This window comes from Oncorhynchus mykiss, chromosome 13 (genome assembly GCF_013265735.2).
Source record: "Oncorhynchus mykiss isolate Arlee chromosome 13, USDA_OmykA_1.1, whole genome shotgun sequence".
Lineage (NCBI taxonomy): Eukaryota > Metazoa > Chordata > Actinopteri > Salmoniformes > Salmonidae > Oncorhynchus > Oncorhynchus mykiss.
This window is the reverse complement of record NC_048577.1, coordinates 18,138,343-18,163,691: the sequence shown is the minus strand read 5'-3', so window position 1 is coordinate 18,163,691 and position 25,349 is coordinate 18,138,343. Positions and strand designations below refer to the sequence as shown.

At 45.6% G+C, this 25,349-nt stretch overlaps 1 protein-coding gene across 4 annotated transcripts in view; it reads right to left on the bottom strand.

Moving 5' to 3' along the window:
• LOC110485795 (patatin-like phospholipase domain-containing protein 6) overlaps positions 1-25,349 on the bottom strand; it is a 37,619-nt gene that overhangs the window by 5,982 nt on the left and 6,288 nt on the right. The window contains exons 2-29 of one of the 4 annotated variants that reach the window (XM_036940440.1): positions 24,242-24,339; positions 22,806-22,859; positions 22,497-22,584; positions 19,010-19,092; positions 18,804-18,895; positions 18,514-18,654; positions 18,099-18,258; positions 17,541-17,621; positions 16,546-16,674; positions 16,361-16,441; positions 15,942-16,149; positions 15,576-15,676; positions 15,113-15,292; positions 14,496-14,573; positions 13,878-14,083; positions 13,076-13,207; positions 12,674-12,797; positions 12,241-12,430; positions 11,984-12,133; positions 11,676-11,739; positions 11,418-11,586; positions 10,960-11,142; positions 10,242-10,360; positions 9,777-9,933; positions 9,437-9,553; positions 9,133-9,202; positions 3,942-4,058; positions 1,543-1,659 (exon numbers count right to left, since the gene is read on the bottom strand). In XM_036940440.1, the coding sequence (XP_036796335.1) occupies positions 1,543-1,659; positions 3,942-4,058; positions 9,133-9,202; positions 9,437-9,553; positions 9,777-9,933; positions 10,242-10,360; positions 10,960-11,142; positions 11,418-11,586; positions 11,676-11,739; positions 11,984-12,133; positions 12,241-12,430; positions 12,674-12,797; positions 13,076-13,207; positions 13,878-14,083; positions 14,496-14,573; positions 15,113-15,292; positions 15,576-15,676; positions 15,942-16,149; positions 16,361-16,441; positions 16,546-16,674; positions 17,541-17,621; positions 18,099-18,258; positions 18,514-18,654; positions 18,804-18,895; positions 19,010-19,092; positions 22,497-22,584; positions 22,806-22,859; positions 24,242-24,298 (3,448 nt within the window). In that variant the 5' untranslated portion in view covers positions 24,299-24,339. The remainder of the gene's footprint in view (positions 1-1,542; positions 1,660-3,941; positions 4,059-9,132; positions 9,203-9,436; positions 9,554-9,776; positions 9,934-10,241; positions 10,361-10,959; positions 11,143-11,417; positions 11,587-11,675; positions 11,740-11,983; positions 12,134-12,240; positions 12,431-12,673; positions 12,798-13,075; positions 13,208-13,877; positions 14,084-14,495; positions 14,574-15,112; positions 15,293-15,575; positions 15,677-15,941; positions 16,150-16,360; positions 16,442-16,545; positions 16,675-17,540; positions 17,622-18,098; positions 18,259-18,513; positions 18,655-18,803; positions 18,896-19,009; positions 19,093-22,496; positions 22,585-22,805; positions 22,860-24,241; positions 24,340-25,349) is intronic. The other 3 variants (XM_036940442.1, XM_036940441.1, XM_036940443.1) reach the window with 3 other exon arrangements.

Below are 25,349 nucleotides of genomic sequence, written 5' to 3'. Positions count from 1 at the left end.
AGGGTGCAGGTCTCACCAGTACACTCCACAGTGTTGACCCAATGTGTTCAAGGAACTGGCAGGCAGCCTAGCGGTTTGGAGTGTTGGTCTAGTAAACCAAAGGTCGCCGGTTCGAATCCCCGAGCCGAATACAAATCTGTCAATGTGTCCTTGAGCAAGGCACTTAACCCTAATTTCTTCTGTAAGTTGCTCTGGATAACAGCGTCTGCTAAATTACAAAAATGTAAAAAATTAACCACGCCTAAATTTGGAAGAGTTTAAACTTATCATTAGCGTTAGTTCTATGGGTACTAGCTATCTAAATCCATCATAAACACTAGATGGTAACTATGGCATTGCGTCTCTTCTGCCTTGTAGAATGTGAGACTAGTCATTGCTTTATCCCGATAGACACTGGGTCCAACTCTGTGGGTGTGTCCACCCACATCATCAAATAATCACACGTATTGTAGACCTCGAAGCCACCCGACCATATGGCACAAACCACAAGGAGATTCCACATCTAAATAAACCTAAAATCACCCAAAATAGAAAAGGATGATGTTCAACTTCATCAGGTTTGTGAAACATGGTTTTGTGTTTCATTATTTTTATTCTGCACGCTACAATGCCGACCTCCAAGAGGGTAACAGTAGCATAGAGAGAAGAGAGACATTTGAGTAGCATGGAGAACTTTTTTTTTTTTTTTCCCCAAGTTGTCTTTTTTCCCCAGCTGGAATGCAACAGGCAATCAGTACCTCCATTTGGTAGAACTCCCAAATTGGTAACATCCTATTGAATACCAGTTTGTTGAGGGACATGATACTGCGTTTCGTATTCAAACTGGAAGGGAATGTACTGTCAGAGCCGACTGGTGTCTAGTAAGTCATTGATTTAGAAGCATGGGCTTTTGTTGTGTTTTATGGAATTGAGAACGCTAACTATATACCGTTTTTAAGTTGCCTAAATCACAACTCTATCAACACCCCAATAATTTGAGGAATACGGTATGCCCCGCCCCTTTAGATGTTCTCAGCCAGTAAGACACCAGGAAGCCTGACTGACAGACACATAGCATTCTGAAACTCTGTTGATTTAGTGCTGATTTAAAAAGCTTGTGGATACTGGACAATGGGATACTTTGTACCGCCAGTGTCCACCACCACTAACACACTTGACGCTCTGTGTTGTATTTTCTCCCATCTGATAGGAAAGATTTATCCTGAGCTTAAAGCATGTTACACACCAATTTCAAATACACTACGGGGTTCATTTACATATTTGTTTTCCCCCCTCAGTCAGAAGCCATTAATTTTGAAAAGATTGTTGGCAAATTAAATTTGAACATTTTGACAATGGAAATGACTTGAACGCTCATTCCCACTGCTCAGATGGTAGAAAAAGCAACTGAATTCGGTCAAACTGTCCTCTTCACCATCGTCAATGACAGCCCCGACCCATGGATGATTTCTCAACCCCCCCCCCCCCCCCCCCCAACTAAAATAACTGTCCTACTACCCCTTCCCTCCTCCCTCTTTCCTGTTCTCCTCCTCATCTACTTGCCTGGCAGGTTGTTGATGTAGCCCCCGTCCATAAGCAAGTTGCCATCTTTGGGGTCGCAGAGGGGCGGCAGGTACCCTGAGAGGGTCATGCTCGCCCTCACATAGCGCCACAGTGACCCTGTGAGCCACACCCAGGGGGAGGGAGGGGATAACATCTCAATAATGTTGGCGTAACTTCTCAGGTTAGTCATGCGTTTTGGCAGCAGACCACGGCCCCAAACCAAAGGGATGCAATCCCAATTGGTTAACCCAGAGGTGGGTAACCGCCAAAGGGTTAGCCACGGGATGTGAATGTGGTGCTGCCCAACCTCTCAAATCGCTTCTGCATCCCCTGAAACACCTTGCCATGCACAGAGACCTGTGTGTGTGTGTGTCAGGTCTAGGCACAGGGTACAGGGGTATGGGTGCAGCCACAGAGTATCAAGGGTTGGTTCGATCTCCAGAATCTGTCCCCAACCACAACCTTATGCTCCTTGTGAGTTAACCCTTGTGGGTTAACCCTTGTGAGTTAACCCTTGTGAGTTAACCCTTGTGGGTTAACCCTTGTGAGTTAACCCTTGTGGGTTAACCCTTGTGAGTTAACCCTTGTGAGTTAACCCTTGTGAAAGGTTATCGAGCCAAAGTGAAGCTTTTGCTTTTAGAACCATTTATAAAAAGTGGTGTGTTTTACAGCACTTGGTGAAAACATACATAAAGGGGAAAGAAAACAAAAATCCCCAAAAATACAGGTATGAGGAACCTTTTTAAACCTAGCCTTCAGTTCCCTGACTCCCCAACTAGACACAAGGAGCACTGGAGGTTGGTAGTCTGGTCACAGCATTTGGAGATCTCTCAGACACTAGTGAACATGTTAGGGGCAACCAGCCAGCCATGCCCAGAGCTGTGGTCCTGTAATACCACTCCGGGCCAGCAGAGGGCAGGGGGAGGTTGGGCGCTGCATGGATTGGAAGGAGAAGGAGCACCAGAGGAACAAAAGGATGCCGCTGTGTGTGGAGTTTGAAGGGGACATACGAGACTGAAGAATTTCAGTGTGGAATCATTGAACTGAACTAGTTCTGGACTTAGAAGTACTAAGAAAACGCATAGTCAGGATTGAATCAAGCCCTTCACTGACAAGAGTGATGGAACTGTATGTTCGTCTATGGGCATTGGTAGGATCCAGAACACTTTTGGCATTTCGCTAGAAAAAGCTAAAGGGAAACGGGTAGCATCAGCAACACTGTCATCAATACATCAATATATAGATGCGTACAGTACACGGACACATGCACATACATAGACAGGGGGAGGTGTAGCTGCTGGGGGGGGGGGGGGGGGGGGGGGGGGGGGGGTGCAAATGGTTGGTTGACAGAAGCCATTCATAAGCACTGCTCGGTATGACGACATGGGATCAAGCTATGGACGAACGGACAGACAAATGGACACAGAAAAAACTACTACAGACCACAAAAACAAAACAAAAACATGAAATAGCCTATATGGTGACCTTCTCTGACCTCAACACAAAACCTTTATTTCCCGACACCATAGGATCAGCTTCAAAACCCTGAAGAGAACGCTACATGTTGTGTTCCTATAGCAAGGTCAATACGGAAAAAAGCTACAACCTATGGACCTACACTGACAAACGAGTGACTGAGGCCCAAGCTTTAGAACGTGGGAAACGACAAGCAGCAAGCTGCGTGGAAAGGCCTCAGGGAAAAGCCTGTGTAACATGCTCAGGACGAAGCAGGCGAGTGAGTGTACACTTGGTGTGTAGTATACCAGCCAAGTGCAGGAGAACTCGGGAGATGAAGTGGAGCAGCATGGAGAACCAAAAACAGGGAGGGGGCGGGGCACCAAAAGCAGGACCATCATGCACCTCTCTGTCTGACCCATGGATATGTACCTGCATGAGCAGAGCCTCACTGCCAATCCGGAGGCATGGGGAGGGGCTTACTGACACTGGGGGGGCGGGACAAAGCCAATTCGTAACTGTCGTGTGTATGAGTGTGAACTATTGAAGCCAAATTGAATAGAGAAGTATTGGTGTTAAGAATGGGTGGTTCTGGGTGTAGGGGAGCGAAACATTGCATCCCCTCCACTCACACACCGAAATATACACTGTATTAGCCTAACTTTCCTTCCAAACCATGGGTTCCCAATGTCCGACTGGTCAGGTGGGGTTAAGGTGAGACGGAACATGAGGGGGAGGGAGTGGTTGATTGTCGGTTGTTTCAAGGAGCTTAAGGTAGAAGTTTCCCCTAACCCCAGATCTGGGATCAGATGACATAACCCCAATCCTAACATCAACCATCAGGTGGGTGAAAATAATATGACCCTGTATCAGTGGTCAGGAGCAACTTCGACCACTCCTTTTTGGGGTTGAGACGGGTCGAGGTTTGAACTTTGAACTCTGACCTGGGACATTGTTAACATAGCAACCATCCACAAGCAGGTGGCCATCCTTGGGGTCGCAGAGGGGAGGTAAATAGGGGGTGTAGGAGGCACTCGCTCTAACATAGCGCCACAGCGAGCCTGTCAGAATGGAAGATGGAGAGGGGACATCAAACATGGACAAATAGCCCCACGTCACACACAGACAGACAGAGAGAGAGACAAAGGAGAGAGGAGAGATTAGGGTTCCACATTGTCAGAAACGTTCCCAAAGTTCCCGTATTTGTTGGGGAGATTCCAGTTGAAGAACTCCCAATTGATTCTGGGAATCCTCCAACCGGGATTTCTGAAAAACCTGAGAACTTTGGAAAGTTTCCGTAATTTTGTAAAACCTAGGAGCAAGACAGAGCTAGAGATGGCCAGATATAGAGAGAGTGAGGGACAGAAAAGAGCAGGAGACAAAAGGGGCAAAACATGTCCAGAGCGCTCGACGTATACAATCTAAAACCCTCAGTGAACATGGCCAGGTAACATAACGCAATGTTTCTAGAAGTAAATACCCAGAGGCCAGTCCTAGAAGTAAATAACCAGAGAGGCCAGTCCTAGAAGTAAATAACCAGAGAGGCCAGTCCTAGAAGTAAATAACCAGAGAGGCCAGTCCTAGAAGTAAATAACCAGAGAGGCCAATCCTAGAAGTAAATAACCAGAGAGGCCAATCCTAGAAGTAAATAACCAGAGAGGCCAATCCTAGAAGTAAATAACCAGAGAGGCCAGTCCTAGAAGTAAATACCCAGAGGCCAGTCCTAGAAGTAAATACCCAGAGAGGCCAGTTCTAGAAGTAAATAACCAGAGAGGCCAATCCTAGAAGTAAATAACCAGAGAGGCCAGTCCTAGAAGTAAATAACCAGAGAGGCCAGTCCTAGAAGTAAATAACCAGAGAGGCCAGTTCTAGAAGTAAATAACCAGAGAGGCCAGTCCTAGAAGTAAATAACCAGAGAGGCCAGTCCTATAAGTAAATAACCAGAGAGGCCAGTCCTAGAAGTAAATAACCAGAGAGGCCAGTCCTAGAAGTAAATAACCAGAGAGGCCAGTCCTAGAAGTAAATAACCAGAGAGGCCAGTCCTAGAAGTAAATAACCAGAGAGGCCAGTCCTATAAGTAAATAACCAGAGAGGCCAGTCCTATAAGTAAATAACCAGAGAGGCCAGTCCTATAAGTAAATAACCAGAGAGGCCAGTCCTATAAGTAAATAACCAGAGAGGCCAGTCCTATAAGTAAATAACCAGAGAGGCCAGTCCTAGAAGTAAATAACCAGAGAGGCCAGTCCTAGAAGTAAATAACCAGAGAGGCCAATCCTAGAAGTAAATAACCAGAGAGGCCAGTCCTAGAAGTAAATACCCAGAGGCCAGTCCTAGAAGTAAATACCCAGAGAGGCCAGTTCTAGAAGTAAATAACCAGAGAGGCCAGTTCTAGAAGTAAATAACCAGAGAGGCCAGTCCTAGAAGTAAATAACCAGAGAGGCCAGTCCTAGAAGTAAATAACCAGAGAGGCCAGTTCTAGAAGTAAATAACCAGAGAGGCCAGTTCTAGAAGTAAATAACCAGAGAGGCCAGTTCTAGAAGTAAATAACCAGAGAGGCCAGTCCTAGAAGTAAATAACCAGAGAGGCCAGTCCTAGAAGTAAATAACCAGAGAGGCCAGTCCTAGAAGTAAATAACCAGAGAGGCCAGTCCTAGAAGTAAATAACCAGAGAGGCCAGTCCTAGAAGTAAATAACCAGAGAGGCCAGTCCTAGAAGTAAATAACCAGAGAGGCCAGTCCTAGAAGTAAATAACCAGAGGCCAGTCCTAGAAGTAAATAACCAGAGAGGCCAGTCCTATAAGTAAATAACCAGAGAGGCCAGTCCTATAAGTAAATAACCAGAGAGGCCAGTCCTAGAAGTAAATAACCAGAGAGGCCAGTCCTAGAAGTAAATAACCAGAGAGGCCAGTCCTAGAAGTAAATAACCAGAGAGGCCAGTTCTAGAAGTAAATAACCAGAGAGGCCAGTTCTAGAAGTAAATAACCAGAGAGGCCAGTTCTAGAAGTAAATAACCAGAGAGGCCAGTTCTAGAAGTAAATAACCAGAGAGGCCAGTTCTAGAAGTAAATAACCAGAGAGGCCAGTTCGAGAAGTAAATAACCAGAGAGGCCAGTTCGAGAACTAAAACAGATAGCACAGACAGGACTGTAGATGACAATTACATTTTTTAAATACAGATAGAAAATAACTAAATAGCATCACAGCATTAATATTACACATAATTTCAAACTAATAGTTAAAATGGTGTCATCCATTTACTCTCCTAAACCACTCAAACACCGTAATCCTGTATTAGTTCAGAAACCTCATTGGAAAATGGAGACCTGCATACACTGAGTGCACAAGACATTAACACCTGCTCTTTCCATGACAGACTGACCAGGTGACAGCTATGATCCCTTATTGATATCACTTGTTAAATCCACTTCAAAATCAGTGAAGATGAAGGGGAGGAAAAAGTTAGAAAATGATTTTTAAGCCTTGAGACAGTTGAGACATGGATTGTGTACGTGTGCCAACGGGCAAGACAAAAAAAAGTGTAAGTGCTTTTGAACGGGGTACGGTACGGTACGGTAGTAGGTGCCAGGCGCACCGGTTTGTGTCAGAAACTGCAACGCTGCTGGGTTTCACGCTCAACAGTTTCCCATGTGTATCACGAATTGTCCACCACTCAAAGGACATTCTGCCAACTTGACACAACGAAGGGAAGCAATGGAGTCAACATGGGCCAATGTCCCTGCGGAACGCTTTCAACACCTTGTAGAGTCCATTACTTGTAGAGTCCATGACTTGTAGAGTCCAAGACTCGACAAATTGAGGCTGTTCTGAAGGCAAAAGGGATGCACCTCAACATTAGGAAGGTGTTCCTAATGTTTTGTACACTCAGTGTATTTCTACTCTTTCCCAGGCTATCAACAGCCACAGTTGTCCTGTTTGGTGTTTTGTTTAGAGCGTAAGAATTATTATTAGCTTGGTTAGATAGATAGCAGCCGACAACAAACAAGAAAATTACTACAAAATGCACCAACATTCTCGGAAAAAGGGATCGAAAGAGAGAGAGTGATAGAGGGAGACCAGTGAAAGAGAGAAGTAAGAGTTAGAAAAAGATGAAAAGGAAGATCCATCTTCAAGCCAGGGAGATTTAGCTAGCACACACACACAATCTATAAACCTGATGCCTATGACCATGCTCTAAAAGCCGCCATCTTGCGACTAGCGTAACATTAAAAAAATAAAGACTAAATGATGCTACATTTACACAACGTCGAAGAGACTAAGATTCATTGGTTGGCTTATGGAAACACGGGGTGTTGCATAAACTAAATAGTGCCACCGCGAACACAAAGTCCTTGCGTTAAAAAAAACGTACTCAGCTTCAGAAATTGCCCTCTCAGAGCTTCCCCTCCCCCAATACTAAACTTAACCATTATTGGGGGAAATACATAACTGACCCAATATCAGCGTCTTGGGGCAACTTCACTCTATTCCTGTGTGTAAGCCTCCAGTAATGGGAATTTAGAGCTGTATGAAAGAAAAGCACATTGGGAGAAACTATGGGAAGCGAGGGAGGGATGGAGGGAGAGGCGTAAGGGTGCAGAGGGGTAAAGCAAATGAAGAGTGTTCTGGATCCTACTTGTTGACGCGGACAGGGGTGGAAGCGACTAGCACACTACATCTATAGTACACTAGCCTGGCCCCAGATCTGTTTGTGCCATCTACCCAACAATAACCTTTGGAGGTGGCAAGATGGCAAAACAGATCTGAGACCAGGCTAATAGTAAGCCTATACAGCAGATGGTGAAAGTGTCCCCATATGAGCAAATGAACATTAGGGAAGTCACTGTGGCATGGTTTGTTTGGTGTTGTTTTAAAGACACGTTTTAAACATAAAACAGATGTGAGAAAGGTAGGAGGAATAACCTGAGAAAGAGAGCAATAGAGATGAGCAGTGGGAGTGGACTAGGCTGCGTCAACAGGAAGTGACATTACACTAGGGAGGAGGAAGGTGGTTGGTAAAGAGAGAGAGGATTGTAAAGCTTTGCTCTCGCCGTTAGTAAACATGCCAAGTGCAGACAGGCATTGAACATATGACTGGAGGACCACACAACCTTATGACACCCCAAATCCAGGATCAAGGAGGACTCATTTGCTACATTTGCCTATGTGGCCTAAAATCAGTACATAAATAACATGAAACATTATAGGTTACTTTCTTTAAATGCCTTTGCTCTTACAAACTAGTGGACATTACCGGTGATAACGAATGCATGCAACATGTGCTAAGACTGGATTTGGGGGGGGGGGGGGTAGGTTTCCTTCCACAAGCCAAAAGGTGAGGCCTTTGACCCCAAGAGGTCAGCAGGGGTCGTACCCCCAGCCTCTAGGTCTATTCTAGCTGCATTAGTGGTAGTGCATTTCTCACTCAGTCAGTCATGACATACATACACAATCCATATATTAAGTGTCAGTCAGTCAGTCAATGGAGGAACATATTAAACAAGCAGGGAACAGAGGATGTTGCTCTAGCATACCAGCTGTATGACCTCCCGATTAGTATTATACAGCTGAAACGCATGCAGAATCGCACCAATTGATCTAAAACGCCAAATTATCACCCCACCTAGGTATCTTAAGATGAATGCACTAACTAAGTCGCTCTGGATAAGAGAGTCTGCTAAATGACTAAAATAAAATAAAAATGTAAAATTTACAATTAAGGGGCTGGGATTTTAGTCTCATAACCCATACTCTGATACAGTAAAACCAGGGCGTTCTAATCTAAACGATCTAGCTGTTATCGTCAAACGCCGAATGACATTAGGAATGAATGATCATGTCAATCCCACGTTAGTTCTCGGTCATATTGGGCCGTACCAGCGTGAGTGGATTGAGTTAAATAGCGTTACATATGGAGTATATATCTAAATAAAATACATATCTAACGTGTGTGTGTGTGTGTGTGTGTCTGACTGCTTGGAGTTTTCCTAACAGCTATCCAATTTCTACTCAAAATCCCATAGAACTAGGACAATTACTTCTGTAGTGCGGTCAAGACAACTTCGAAATCTAGTCGTCCATTTCTAAACAGCGATAGAGCAGAGAGAAGGAGGGGCCAGCGGTTAGCTGCCTGTCACTCACCGTCTTGGTGCACACGCATGGCAGACGCCGTGATGTCAGTAGTCACGTTGAAGTACGGCAACCACAGGTCCTGATGGATACATAGACCACACATTCCATATGAATTGGAATAAGGAACGTTCAGACGGATATATATTATGTAGAACAAATATGCCTCTCCAAAATGTGGAGTAGGCATCAACGTCAGCTCTATTCAAGACATCTCTATCTGCAACTGTTCACAAGGTTTGCCGACTGAACCTAGCCCAGTTTCCTTCACAGACAGACATCTCTAGTAGCACTGACAGACAGTGTGACCTCTCACCTCAGCCTGCTTGTCCTGGAACACTTTGGAGATGCTGGTGTTGAAGGCGGCGCCGGTGAACATTGAGGTGATGGGATAGGTCAGGTCAAGGATGGTTTTGAATACGGAGTTCATCGCCTGTAGGGAGGGAGGGAAGGAGGTTAATAATGAGTGTGTCTGATGTCGACATTTCAGTCGGAACCGCACAGAATCACTGATCCACACTGATCCACAAATCAACACGAGTGATTCTGTGTCTCGCCGTGCTCAAACTGATCCCCTCTAATACACTACATGTCACCTGACAAAGGAATGTGCCAAATAGGAACAAGAGGATGGTGTAGCGGAGGGAGGATCAGACCTTGGACCACTCGCGGGCTCTCTGCTTGGTGCGCACCGCACTCCTCTCCTCGGCGTACAGCGCCCCGATGAACGACCCGATGGACGTCCCTCCCACGATGTCGATGGGAATTCCTGCCTCCTCCATGGCCTTGATCACTCCCACGTGGGAGCAGCCTCTGCAAGAGTGACAGAGACAACAACCAATCAGAGAGAGTAGGAAACTCACTCTGTTTGAGGACTGCATTTCTTCCACTTCTTTCATTAATTTGAAAAGATCCGAAAGAACCTGACTAATTCGAGACTACAGATACCCTGAAGGACATTAATGTTACAAGAAATCTTGATAATGATCAACAGAAGACAGGACTTCTCATGCAAAGAGCTGTGGTCCCATGACTGTCATTGAAAACATGCATTTGATGATGTCGGTAGTGTGGAGTAAAGCATGTACTACTTGACCATCTACAAAAGAGAGTCCACTGACCTGGCACCTCCTCCTCCCAGCACCAGAGCGATGCTGTTCCCAGTCAGTACCCGGGCCAGCCGAGAGAAATCACTGTGTCTGTCCGCTGTCTTCTCACACACCTTCTCATACACCTCCCTCTGCCCGCACACACACACACACACACACACACACACGTTTATTTCAGATGATAATCTGAGCAATTTGTAGGCTTCCATGCGCTTGAGACGAGAGCTTGTCCAACCATTCAGACTTGGGCCTGGTTAGCGACAGTTGCTATCCACCGAAGCGCTGTAAGTGGTTGGTAAGCTTGTCAATGGATCATTTCCCCAAGACGACATGGGCTGGGTTTCCTAAAGCCTTTGTAGCCAAAGCACTATGTTATTTCTCTTGAAAACCAAAACTGGTGTTATTCGTAGAACAGCAAAGGGCTTCCTTTTGAGCCATCACTCGGTGCAGGATAAAACAAAAAAAGATATAGATTGGACGAAGAGGACATGCTCAACAGGCTATTCAAGTATCCAGAAAACCTTTTCTTGCAAACAGACTAGCCTCCTCTCTTACCACATCGTCAGAGCTCTCTTTACAACCGTCCTCATCCTCAATCTAACGGAGGAACACAATCAGATGTGGGCAAAGGTCGGTGTGTAACGAATGAATAAACGAATGAGAGAAAAGCACACAAAAAACAAACGAAAGTTAGAAAGAGAAGTCATGGCATCTCCCCAGGGAGTCGCACCAGTTTCGAGGGGCTGCGTCGTGAGAAGACCCGGCGGGGGCAGCGGAGGTGGAGGTGTCCGGAGCACCAGCTCCTCATGTTGAGCCACTCTACGGTCCTGGAGGGCCCCGAGCCGTCCTCTTTATGGAGCAGCACCAGCTGTTTCAGGGCCCTCACCGCGGTGTTCTCCAACATCTGCTCTAACTAGAGAGAGAGACAGAGAGACAGAGAGAGAGAGACATGGTTAGATACAGTACTGAGGATAAGATGCAGTCATAACTAGACTGTTTTAAAAAAAAATCTCTACAAATAAGCTTAAATATGAGGTTCATGTATAATTTCACAACGAAAGTTTTAAATTGAACAAATAAATGTAACGAGGCAGCTTGTAAGTAGAGTAGCTTCATAGTTCAACCAATCCTCCAAACATTGAGCCCCACCCAAATCAACCTCCAGCTCTTTACCCTGTCCCCTCCTACCTGTCCCAGTGCAGGTTCCTGTTCCCCCAGGCCCACGATGAGGATGCAGTCAGCCTGTCTGATGCAGCGCTGGGTCCAGGGAGTCATACTGCTGTCTGTCTGGTACAGGACTATCCTGTTGATGTCCTCCTGCTGGGCCAGCCAGCCAGACAGACGGTACTCGTGGATACTGTTGCGAGGGGAGAACGAGAGTTAAAAACAACCAACTGGTATGGATACCGCAGAGGGAGAGAGGAAGAAGAGAGGATAAAAACGGACCTATCCAGAGCGGAGGCCCCCAGTCGCTCTCTGATGATGTCACTGGTCAGCAGCAGGGTAGGTCCTACACGTCAAGGACAAATAGAAATGTGTCTAATATTTCCGAGAGAACAATTGATGTATATAAAATTGAATATCACGGTCGCTCAATGTAACAATTTAGTTAAGGAACAGAATAGAACAACTTTATTGTCCACAGAATCTACTCACATTAGGCAGATGTAACTGTTGACTAATATGAAACAAGTCGTTCAAGTCATAGTAAGGTTTGATTGACAGTTGCTATGCTAGTCTCTAGAGGCGTGTACCTATGGCACTGAGGGCGTGGCTGAGCTCCAGGTTGAAGGCGTTGATTGGCACCTCGTCGCAGATGGGCAGTACGGCCACAGTGGACAGGTTACTGGCCGGGTTGGTGACGTCAGGGCTGGACGCTACACTGGACAGGCCGAGGGCAGAACCTGGAGAAGTACAGGGTGAGAGAGAGAGAGTAATGGCTTTATCTAGAGGACAAAGAGGGCAAGTGTGTGTATGCATACAGTACATGACAGTGTACACACACACACACCTGAGAATGGTCCTCGGGCCTGTTGCAGGTTCCCCAGGATCTTCTGTCCCAGCAGGTGGATCAACCTGGTGACCACCTGTGGGTACCTCCTCTTGATGTTGTTGAGCGTTCCCTCTGGGAGCTTGACCAGCTCTGTGTCTCTGACCGCGTGGACCGTGGTGGCTCTGGGCTGTCGGGTCAGAGCCTCAACCTGGGGAAAACAGGAGGAGATCGTAAGAGCTCCAAAAACAATGGGATTTAAAAAAGGTATAGTGTCCCCAATGATCTAATACAACCCAAACATACACTATACACACACACAGGTCTAATATAAATACATGAGGTTGACTTTATTCTGAATATTAGCTTTATAAACTAATATAGTGACAACATATTCTGCCTTTACATAGAAGACCAGAACGATGAGAGCTGTAGAAATGGGCCAAAGTCTCACCACTCCTATGAGGTCTCCTCGACCGTACTCTCCTACCAGCTCCTTCTTCCCGTTAGCTTTACGTATAACAGAACGCAGACGTCCGTTCAGAACTATGTAGGTGCAGTCCGACTGGTCATCCTGCCTGGAGATACGAGGAGAGGAGAGGTGGAGAACAGTCAGTTCAGTTATCATCAGACCCCCCCCAAACCAAAAAAAGAGTGGTTTGGTTTCAGGACAGTGTACATTTGAGCGTGTCTGTGCAAGGCTAGAGTTTGAAACGTATGAAAGAAAAATACCTTCAGATAGGTGATATTGTCAGTCAGAAAAAGTTTGCCTGCTTGTAATAAGAACAAACACACCAATACAGATTTTCTGGTCAAATTAAAAAATACTGCCATAAGAGAAGATTTGTCCAGATACCTATAGAGGGCTCTGCCGGCCTCCACAGCCATCCAGTCTATGGCGAAGTCCATCTGTCTGACGAAGGGGGACATGCGGATGGCTACAGTGTGGGCTGCACTCAGAACCACACTGGGCTGTTCCCTCATGATCCTAAAGACAGGGGGCAGCACAGAGCACACCAGATCAGGAAAAACACACAGGCAGTATCTCCGGGGAGAGACAGTCACTATGCTTAAATATCACAGGAACTGATAAACAAAGCTAGGGTTAGAAGTGTTTGCCACTTTCGAACCACTTCCGTCTTTTCTACCATGACCAGATAGACAGTAATAACCAGCATCTTATCAACAGTGAGACAGTTGTGACATAAAACGAGAAATGCATGTCTGGAACTGAAGCCAACCTACTTGTAACAGATGGTGTAATAGTCAACAGTCAGTGACTACGGGTATATTTCAATTTCATGTAATCATCCAACATCCTGCATTCCTCTACTTCTAAACCAGAGTTAGGCTTAAACTAAATGGTCCAGCTTAATGCCCAGACTGTGAACGATACCCCTTTCACACAGAAGGGTTTAGCCCAGGGATAGGAAACCCTGTTCCTGGAGTGCCACGGGTACAGCAGGATGTTGTTCCAACTAGGCACCACACCAACTGAGCTAATTGATCAGTTCAGCACTAAATTCAACACAGCTGGTCTTCCAGGTCGGTTAAATCAAAAACAGGAAGTGCCTGCAGCCCCCCCCCCCCCACCCCCCCCCCCCCCCCCCCCCCCCCGCTTTAGTCTCTCTCTAGTCTGGTCTCTACTAGACACCCACTCATAGAAGTCAGACTTGGAGATCTTGAGGAAGGTGCAGTCTCTGTTGGCCTTGATGGTGAAGATGAGGGGCTCTCCAGTCAACACGGCCAGCTGGCCCACCATCTCACCCGGCTGGGTGACAAACAGGCACACCGCATCCTGCTTGTCGATCATCCGCTGGTACACGTGGAGACAGCCGGACAGGACGAAGTGGAGACTCACATCCTGAGAGGAGAAGAGGGAGTTCAGATTTCAGGTCTCATGTTTTGTTTTTGTGTGTTTAGAGGGGTTGAAGAAAGGCGAGTAGAGGAGGGGGTAAGGAGCTGGGGAGGGGAGAATAAAGTGTATGGGAAAGAGAGGGATTTGGAGGGGAAAGATGTCAAGGAAAACATTAAGGGATGATAGGAATCTGTAATATCAAAAATCTATAATGTTTTGAAGACTTCTCCCTCGTAAAATTGGGGTATTAAACAGTCAGGTTGGCATGTATTGTCATGACGATGTAGACAATTTAGACTTTGCAGCTGGCCCATCTAGGGGAAATCGCTCAGTTCTGCCTCCATGACAAGATTCATGACAAACGTCAACTTGCATTCAAACAGAGGAAAGGACATCTCTCCAAGCCTCAGAAAAGTACCTGGTCTCCTTGTCTAGCCAGCACAGTTCCTGCCTTGGCGTGGTGCAGAGTCACTCTCCCATTCAGCAGAGCGGGGTCCTGGCAGAAGAAGGAAAAAGAACAGAACGAGAGAAAGAAAGAAAGAGTGAGACAGCGATAGAGGGAGGGAATGAGGAAACGCTCTTGGTGGTGAAACAACGTCTGGATTCCCCTTTTGCTCTCCTGGGCTGCAAATCAAGAGGGTTGGCAAATATACGGACGGAGACAGAACTTTCGATATCGTACATTTCAGATGCTCGGTTCCAACCATAACAGTAGATTGTGAAATGGATCTGTAAGAAGCTTAGATAAAAGGAGTCAGAGGGAGAAAGTGCTGGTTGATGTCCAGTAAGGAGACATGTTTTGAAAAGGGGAGGTACTACTTGTCCAATAAGAACACTTTGGGCTTTGCATTTCAAAATATCTTGTCTAGACATGGTACATTAGCCCAAAGGCCAAAGTAACTTGGTGATAGTTTTTTTTAACACAATAATCAGGTAAATGCCACATGATTACATTGTTACTAGAGTCATGGTTACATAGATAGCAACCATCGACTGACCATGTACTAAGGTTACTAAGCAGTAGTTAGTACTAACCTCTATCCTCATGAGTTTGAGGAGCTCCTTCAGGGCCTCCTCGAACAGGGCAGGGCTGGGGCGACCAGGGACGGGTCCTGGTCCTGGTGAGAACTGGTTGTCCGGACCCCCCTCCTCCTCGGGGTACAGGTACACCCCCGACGGCACCTCGTCTACGGTCACCCTCCTCTCCCGCTGGTCCTGGGAAAGAAACAGAAAACATGGAGGGACATGAATGTCAATTACAGTACACAGTGCCTGGTCTACTTTGAAGTGCAGATCTATGATGTACAAAGATAAGAGTTAGTGGTCTACTTTGAAGTGCAAATGTGTATTTTAGTGCACTAGGATGACTGTTAGTGAATAGATAAACTGTTGAATTACTAAAAAAATGTCTGTTTGGATTTTATTTCAAATGTAAATGCATATTCTGAGATGTCACTAATATCCAACGTTGTGTGTGTGAACACGCGTATATACTGACCCGTGAATAGGTGGGTGGTGTGTTGCCGTCCTCAGCAGAAACTGAGATCCGTCCCCTCTCGTAGGCCATATCGAAATCAGACCGCAGATTCTTCTGCATGCCTGTGTGTAGACACCACACACACACACCACAGAAATCATGTTAACATAAACACGTGTAAACGCCACAGTCAACAGTCTGAGAAGCAACAGAGGTAAGTTACATACTAGGACCATAAAGCACACTAACGTAAAATGTTAAGTCAGGTCACTAACATGCAGTAAAAACTGGACTGAAGCCACAGAGCTGAAGTTACATACTAAGAATGTCGATGTTAACACACGGACAGAGAGAGGGATCGAGAGACCGACAGAAAGAGTTAGTCACCAGCGATGTCTACAGGCATGGAGATGGTCCTGCTGAGGGTTGGTGGGACTGTGGCTCCATCCTTCCCAGGATCTGGTGCGTCCTTCACAGCGGCCTCGCGGTCCTCCGCGGGCACGGTCAGGCTCCCGAAACGCTTGCCGTGGCGCTGGGGGCTGGTGCGGGGCACGGGGTGGGGGGACAGGGGCAGCAGGCGCAAGAGCTGCATCTCCTTTAGGAAGGGGAGGACAGGGGCATGGGAGAAAGAGAGAGAGGAAGTTAGGGTCAATGAAGACAGGCTGAATTAGCAATGTTATAATTACCAGGTCAGCATTGAAAAGTGACAAACAGAATGTCCATGTGTGGGTGCGTGTATGTTTGAGGATCTGGGTGGTATGATGAATTGTGGCGCCGTGTGTGTGTGTGTGGGGCGCTTGACTCACGTGGCTAAAGAGCTCGTTGGTGAGCCCTAGGTAGTTGTGCAGCGCCAGAACGGTTACTCTTTGGAGACGAACCATGATGATCTGCATGAGAAGACCGAGGGAGGAAAAGGTCACATGAACATCAAGAGAAAAAACACACGTCCAAGCCTGGTGACAAACACACACACACACACACTGCAGCTTACCTGGACCACCCGCACCAAGCTCTCAGGGTACTTCTCGAAGATGGAGAGGAAGGCCTCGACGGGTAGACGCAGTACGGTGGACACCTCAGCCGCCCGCGCCGACACCGTCCTGTACGGCTTCTGGTGTCCCTGAAACACACACACACAGTGATAAGGTTCACACACACACACACTCTCAGAATATACTGTACTAACTCAATATTAGTGACTTTACAGACATTTTGGAGACTTGAGACATTTTACAAGTTCCTATTTTCAGCAGTAAAGGGAGGGGAAGTTTGTGTTGAGAGTGGTTCTCACATGCTAGCTAGGTGTACCTGAAACAAACACAAGGCCCTTTCAACGCGGTCCTATTTATTTAAGTCAGTTAAGAACAAATGCTTATTTTACACTGACGGCCTACCCCGGCCATTGCAGTGACTTGGGTGAAGCTTTTTTTTTTTTTTTAAATGTCCCTGTGACCCACGCACTAACAAAGAACTGAACTACTCAGCTAAATGTTTATAGTCACAAGCCAATAAGAGGGAACTAGCAGAACCCACCAGCAGAAAGCATTGCTTTAGAGACGTCTTCCACTTCCCTTTGTCAGCCGTAAAGCAAGGGTTCCAGGATGTTTGTGTCAGGTACTTTTCCCCAATTCTAAATATAGGAGTTAGATGCTAGCTACCAAATCCTCTTGACTCTAAAAGGGTCATGTGTTTAATAGTTCACTGTATACTTCCCACCAAGAGTAAAAGCGCACATAAGCCACACTTGTCATATCATAGTGCTTCACGATATAACATTAAATTGCAGAATCATCATGACTTTGATACGATTCAACTTTAGCGGCTACGATTCAACGCTCGACTTCCCTGACTTGTTCCTTGACTAAGTTCAAAGTTCTGACTGAAACGTGACAGGGACAGACAAAGGGGTGACTCAAACAAGAAACGACACCTGGCATGGTGGTTTAGGGAGTGTGCAATGCGGGACAGGAAGTGGGCGCGTCTTACGGTGATGACGTCCAGGATGCTGAGGAGGCTGTGGACACTGTCTCCGGGGTACACCTCCTTCACCACACCGTCCTTGCCGTCCTACAAACACACAGGGGTAAAACAGAGTACTTCATAACAAATGAACATGGACAAAAAGGCACATACATTTCTGAGTTAAAAACAAAGCACAAAATAACACAGGCAAACAGTACAATTGACAGTTATCGTGAAAACATTCTGTTCATGTTAAGTTATTCCAATCATTGCCCAAATGCAAGTTCATCGTGGCCACAACTTTCTAAATTCAGAGATCATTCCATTTGATCCTTTTCCTTCATATTGGGATAATCTGAGTCAAAAACTAAATAGGTGGTAATCATTATTTAATGACCTACAAGAGAGTTAATTGTTAGAGAACTGTAAGCCCCTTATGAGAGTACCTGTTAACTCGTTAGCACGGACGGAGGCTCAATTGTACAGAACGCAACAACAACAAAACTAAAATGTAAATGTCTGGCCATTTGTGTTCATGATAAACACACACAGGTGCACAGACACACACTCTCCCTCTCTCACCATTCCAGTAAGGCACAGTTCTAGTTTTCCGTCCTGCACCACGTAGATGCTGCTGTCAGGCTGGCCCGGTCTGAAGACGTACTCTCCCTGTTGAAACTGCAGGAACACCATGTGTTTACACAGCTCCAGGAACAGAGGCTTCTCAAAGTGGCCCAGCACACTGCAGAGAGATGGAGATGGAGAGATTACTACACACACAAAAAAGTGATTGACTGACCTACGTATCACCCTGCATCATTAATAACAACTCAATATTATTTGAAGATCAATCAGTCACAATTTACCCATGATACATGGTGGTTTGATACTTGAACACACACGTCTCCTCCATATAGATAAGAACTCCACAACATCTTAACACACACACAGAGTACACTCTACACACACAAACAAACTCGGAGAAGTCACTACATACCGGACATTCTTAAGCATGTAGAGCACCTCGGAGGGCAGGTGGGAGTTGGCCACGTCAAACTCTGTAAGGTCGGCCTCCAGCACTGAGGGAGGAGGCTCCTTAGCTACCAGGGTGGGCACCTCCTTCTTAAAACGCAGAATCCTGGAGGGAGGAGAGGGAGGGGTGGAGAGCAGGATGAGAGAGTGGGAGGACAAATGTATAAGAGACTATTGTTCTCTACTCTGTAGTCACTATGTTTGTTAGCATCATGAATTAGAGTAGAGTAGACAGGGTAAACCGTGTTCACACACTTTTTGGCAATGTTGAGCATTTTCTGCTTCTTTTTGAGTCGTGGGCGAGTGGAGGAGGCTGTGCCCACCAGGGAAGAAGTGGACTGGGACACCTATGAGAGCCAAAGGTCAAAGGTCAACTAGGACAAAAAGACACATTGTCGAACAAAAGGGTACCATTTTACTTTGCTAGAATCCCCAAAACGCATCCCAGCACAGCCACTAACCTTGCGCATGATCTTTCGCCCATAGAACATGACCTTGTCCCTCTTGCGGAATCGATACTTGGGGGCCTCCTGGGCTTGCAGGTCTGTGAGAAGTTAAAACATACATATAGATACTAGAGCACGGACACAAACAGTATGGCAATGTGAACAAGATAAAGTACCAGTATGAACATTTTAAGATACATTATAGCAAGCTAAAACCATATATTCACAAGCAGTTGACTGGACGATTGTTTGGTCAATAGGCTGTTGTTCGACCAAGATTTTGTTTTAGTCGAGCAGTCGCAAATGGATAAAAAAAAAAAAAAATCCATGGCACATCTGATTGACGCCTGTCTCAGTGGACTAATCCATTGAGGAGGCCGTGGGTATGCCACGGTCCAAGATGAAAGGGGGTGTGGCTAAAATGCATGTCTCTCTCCAGAATGGCCTCTCCCGCCATTTCGTATAAATTCATTGTTTCATAACTTAATTGTGTGAATTATTTGCCCTTTGATTGTGTCTATCAATTCCCCATTACATATATCACCAGTAGTAACCTACATTTAACGTTAATTACCAATCTACAATGTTTGTTTGGTTATGGTAATTTTATGGTAATATTTTTATTATTAGGTCTACAGTCGTTTACTGTTCTCATTGTTGGAGTGGACACGTTGTTCGCAGTGCTCACAGCCTACGCTACACTTCTGAGAAAAAAAGTTTTGGTTCATTTCATTCCATTGTCTTTTGTTTAGAACACTCCTGTCAATGTTAAGTAAGGACGTGCACCTGATTACGCATATAGAAGTAGGCCTAGGCTACCTGGCCTGCGTGCTAATGGTGGCCTATAAAATGTGCCCGTTTGGGGATGTCTGATAGTATTTCTGATTGTCTTAACTCACCACCACTAATAAGCTGTAAAGCTTCTAGAAGAAATGCTTTTCTTCACCTCAAACAGAACGTTAACAAAGTCTGGTTTTAGAATCCATTTAGAATGACAATAGTTTGTCAATGCATTTGGAAAGGGAAACATCTAATGCTCTGATCGAGTGGAAATGTCATAAAATACCTGGATTACTTCTTATCCTTTGCACAAATAGCCTACAGCTGTGTCTGTCTCGAGATCACTGGAGCAGGAAACTGAGGGCCCAGAATATTTGATACAATGTTACAAGTTTGCTAGCAGGAGCTTCAGGCTGGACCCAGTTGATACAATGTTTCAAGTTCGTTGCAGACAGGCCTTGCATTGCCAATGTAATTGATAGGATACTTATATTTAAAATCAGGATATTTTATATCTGCTGGATGCAATGTTTTTATTTATTGGCTTTATGTAGGCAACTTGTACATAGTTGGCAATAGAAGTTACTTTTAGATTTGTATCATTTTCATTTAGATAGAATTTAAATTAACCACATGACAATGATTTTGAGATACAAAGACTATTAGAAATTAAATGAAACTGTCATGAAAACGTGCATATGAAAATCAGAACTGGCACGCAGATCGGTAGACTTGGTAAGATAAATTGGTACTCCAAATCAAAAAGGTTGCCGACCCCTGGTGTTGCCTATTAACGGCAACTTCAGGAGTTTAACGGCAGAATCTGCGAAGGTGAGCGGGAGGGTCATGAAAAGATTTAGGCTATCTTGACCTCTGGCTTCCTCTTGAGCCATTTGTCTTAATTATTTAAATCAAACAGCGTGCTTAAAGCATCAGACAAGCTTAGTACACAGATGATTTTATTAAACACATAGGGTGTCTATACACTACATGACAAAAAGTATGTGGACACCTGCTCGTCGAACATCTCATTTCAAAATCATGGCCATTAATATGGAGTTGGTCCTCCCTTTGCTGCACTCTTCTGGGAAGATTTTACACTAGATGTTGGAACATTGCTGCCGGATCTTCCTTCCATTCAGCCATAAGAGAATTAGAGAGGTTGTGCACTGATGTTGGGCCTGGCTCGCAGTCGGGGGTTCCAATGCATCCCAAAGGTGTTTGATGGGGTTGATGTCAGGGCTCTGAGCAGGCCAGTCAAGTTCTTCCACACCTGGCATCTGCCAAACAGATTAGTCCGTCGGACTGCCAGATGGTGAAGTGTGATATATCACTCCAGAGAACACGTTTCCACTGCTCCAATAGCGGCAACCTTTACACCCCTCCAGCCGACGCTTACAGGCTGACTACACCGCTCAAGTCGCGTGCCCAAGCGTTGCTAAATAAATTTTGAAATCTATATTATTCAATTATTGTGCGCCAACGAGCATCTGTGTTGCCATGGGCTAAAATAGAAGTCAATTCTATTTGTGAGGCAGCTCGCGGTGCAAGTCCTGCCTCTCCCATCTCCTCATTGGTTTATAGAAGCAGGTACCCACATGCCATCTCCTCATTGGTTATACCCACGTGGGTTACTTAAAGACCAACGAGGTCAGTGGCGGTAATGCACCTAATTTATGAAAGTTGCCAATATAAAGTCAAGAGATGAAAAAGCCTAGGAGGAGAGATGACTAGAATCTATTTGGTTGACCGTTTTATGTGTGGCTTAATTGTCGGAGCAGGACCTTGTGCATTTCAGGTAAAATAACAACTCAATGTTTATTTCCCAGGACAAATTAGCTAGCAACAGCAAGCTAGCTAAATAGGTCAAATTAGCTAGCAAGTGCAAGCTAGCTAGCTAAATTGACATAAATGTTCAATGCGTTTCGACCGGTCCCCAAATTAATGTAATTGGTTCAGAGTTTGTTTTGATATTTTAACCTGCGTGTCGTCATCAAGTTTGGTGTGGGGGGACAAAATACATTAATGCGCAGTGGCGCACACGTGCAGCCGGTTTGGGTTCCGTGTTAGCATTGCGCATGGTGATCTTAGGTTTGTGTGCGGCTGCTTGGCCATGGAAACCCATTTCATGAAGCTCCCGATGAGCAGTTCTTGTGCTGATGTTGCTTCCAGAGGTAGTTTGGAACTCGGTAGTGAGTGTTGCAACCGAGGACAAAAGATTTTTACGCGCAACAACACTCGGCGGTCCCGTTCTGTGAGCTTGTGTGGCCTACCACTTTGCGGCTGAGCTGTTGTTGCTCCTACACATTTCCACTTTACAATAACAGCACTTACAGTTGACCGCTGCAGCTCTAACAGGGTACACATTTGATTAACTGACTTGTTGGAAAGGTGGCATCCAATGGTAGTGCCACATTGAAAGTCAGAGCTCTTCCGTACAGGACATTCTACTGCCAATGCTTATCTATGGACAATACATGGATGTGTGCTGGATTTTATACACCTGTCAGCAACGGTGTTGCTGAAATAGCTGAATATACTAATTTGAAGGGGTGTCCACATACTTTTACACTCAGTCTGACAATTTTTTGGTGGTTCGGGGACAGCGCTAGAAAGCTCTTAGGTGTAAGTGAAGGGCAATCGCTAGTGTAACTGAAGCTAGCATTTATTTCATTTTATAGTTATCGAAGAAAATGCATTGGAGAGAGAATGTGACACGTACTTCTGAGCTGGATCCTCCGCAGCATGAAGAAGATGAGGATGGCGATGAGGATTATGGCGATGCCCGCACCAATCACCATCCCTATCATCTAGAGAGAGAGAGAGAGAGAGAGAAAGACACACACACACACACAGAGACATGGACAAAGAGCGACATGGACAGAGACAGAGATGGACAGAGATGTAGAGAGACAGACAGAGGGAGATGTGGAGAGACAAAGAGAGAGGTGTGCAGCAGTTGATTAGAGCATAATTACAACGGCTTCATGGAATGAAACACTGCACACCAGACTACAACATACGAACTAACCATGCTAGTCTGTAGCTCTTCCTCCACAAACGCCTTGATGTTATTAAACCCTTCCTGTTGGTAGACAAAAAAAGAGAAGTGAACAACCGTATAAAATAGCCTATAGACTATGTACTGTAGACAGGGAGCTTTTTCCAGAGCTGGGAAAGCTCCGTTACTGAGTTAAGTAACTGACGTATAAAGGAATTCAGGGCTTGGGATTTGCCATGCCCGGGGAAAAGAACGTCAGAGAAGGGGGAATGATGACGTAAAATAGTTTCATCTGGGTTGAATCAGGAATCAGGGGGGGGGGGGAATCTTAAACACATCCAGTCACCCAATGTGTTGAGTTTGGCCTAACTATTTATCAACACCCTCTTAGGTCAGCACCCCACCCCACTTGCTCTTTCCTTTGTCCCCCCCTCCTTCTCTCAGTCCCTTCTTACCCAGCTTAACTCAAAAAGCTCCATATAAAGATATGGGACAACACAACTCACTAACAATACTTTTAATGATGATGAGGATGACTTATTATACAGTAAGCCTATTTGCCTTCTCTCAATATGGATTGAGTTGCCGTGCGCCCATGTCAGCCTGGCTCAGAGACCAACAATGGGAACAGTGACTGTCTGCTGCTTTACTCTGCTGCACCAGACTTTGGCTGTGATCATCTGACTATACTGTACACAGCTGAGTGAATGAGTGAGTGAGTGAGTGAGTGAGTGAGTGAGTGAGTGAGTGAGTGGTAACAAGTGAGAGAGCCAAGAGAGATGTCTAACTCCTATGCCATACACACCCACACAGTTGGGGACCAAAGCAGAGAAATGACAGGTCTCTAACTCTAAATCAATAGGACACTTCTCTCCAGGAGGATATCGTAGAACTTGAGTGATGTCCTGCCAAAAGGACCTTCCCTGTTCTAATTCCTTCACTGATTAAGACTAGGCCCTATATGACTCACTGAAGGAGTGGAGATCCTAGCTCAGAGATAAGCTTATTTACAGTTTTGCTGCAATAGAAAGTGTGTGTGAGAGAGAAGGGGATGGTTGAGTTGACCACTGGTCACATAACCAATCAGATAGTGTATAACTATGGGGCAAGGCCAATGGGCTTTTAGTACTCTGGCTCTCAGCCAATCAGTGACTGAGCTGGAGGGCGGACAGTGCTTATTGATCAGGAGAAGAGACAAAAGAAAGGACTTAGCTGCAGTTATTGATGAGAAGTTGGTTATGGTCTGACAGATGGTGGATACTGTACATACTGCAGAAGACATTTCGGTTGAATTCATACAGTTGGGCAACAGACTAGGTTCTCACTCACTCACTCACTCACTCACTCACTCACTCACTCACTCACTCACTCACTCACTGTAGTAGTTGGTGAGGTCAATGGGGCTAGAGTAAGTGGTAGAGGACAGGATTTTGTGTGTGTGTGTGTGTGTGTGTGTGTGTTCTTACGTCCAGAGAGACATTTGCATGTTCTTGGCCCTCTTGTTCCGAGGTGCTCTGTCCCATTCTAACCCCGCCTCTTCACCAGGCTGGTCCATCAACGGCCTCTAAGGAGACAAAACAGGATGTTGGCATTAGACATGCAGGCTACTGTTTACGTCACTCACTCACTCTCTCACACAAGTAGTAAAGCAAATAGCTTTTCAGTCGCACGGAAGATAAACCTGGACTTTTAAAAAGAGCAATGACTAATAAAATGATACGAAATACTATCTAGTATGCATTTATGACTCATTGCACTTTGTGAAGGTTGTCCAGGTTTAGGGCTGCAAAATTCTGGTTGGAAAATTCCCTGAATCAGGAGGCAACAAGCAGGAATTCTAGAATACTCCAACCAGAATTCCTGGAAAACCTGGGCACTTTGGGAAAGTCACCTATCCAGGTTTCTCAGAGGTACTGCTGTTTATAGATTCATACTGTATATGTGTTTATGCATGAACAGCAGAGCCTCTCAGCCAATCCCCATCCGTTCCCTCCCCCACTGAAACTGGCAACATGATCATCTCCCAGTCCCAAACAGAGTTAGAGATAATAACAGTGCTCCAATGACACACAGGTAACGTCCCAAAGGGCATCCTATTCCCGACACAGTGCACTACTTTTGAACAGAGCCCTAGTCAAAAGTAGTGCACTATAGAGAGAATACAGTGGCAGTTGGAACACATGATCCAGAGACAGACAATCCTACTGTGCCCAGATGGCATGGCATGGCACTAATACCCCCCTCTTCCCATGACCATCTCCCTGAGGGCTGGTCCTCTAAGAGCGTTTACTACCCCCCCCCAATCCCTATTTGGGTTATTCAAGTTCCTTGGTGTCCACATCAACAACAAACTAGAATGGTCCAAACACACCAAGACAGTCATGAAGAGGTCACGGCAAAGCCTATTCCCCCCCAGGAAACTAAAAAGATGTGGCATGGGTCCTGAGATCCTCAAAAGGTTCTACAACATCGAGAGCATCCTGACCGGTTGCATCACTGCCTGGTACGGCAATTGCTCGGCCTCCTACCGCAAGGCACTACAGAGGGTAGTGCGAACGGCTCAGTTCATCACTG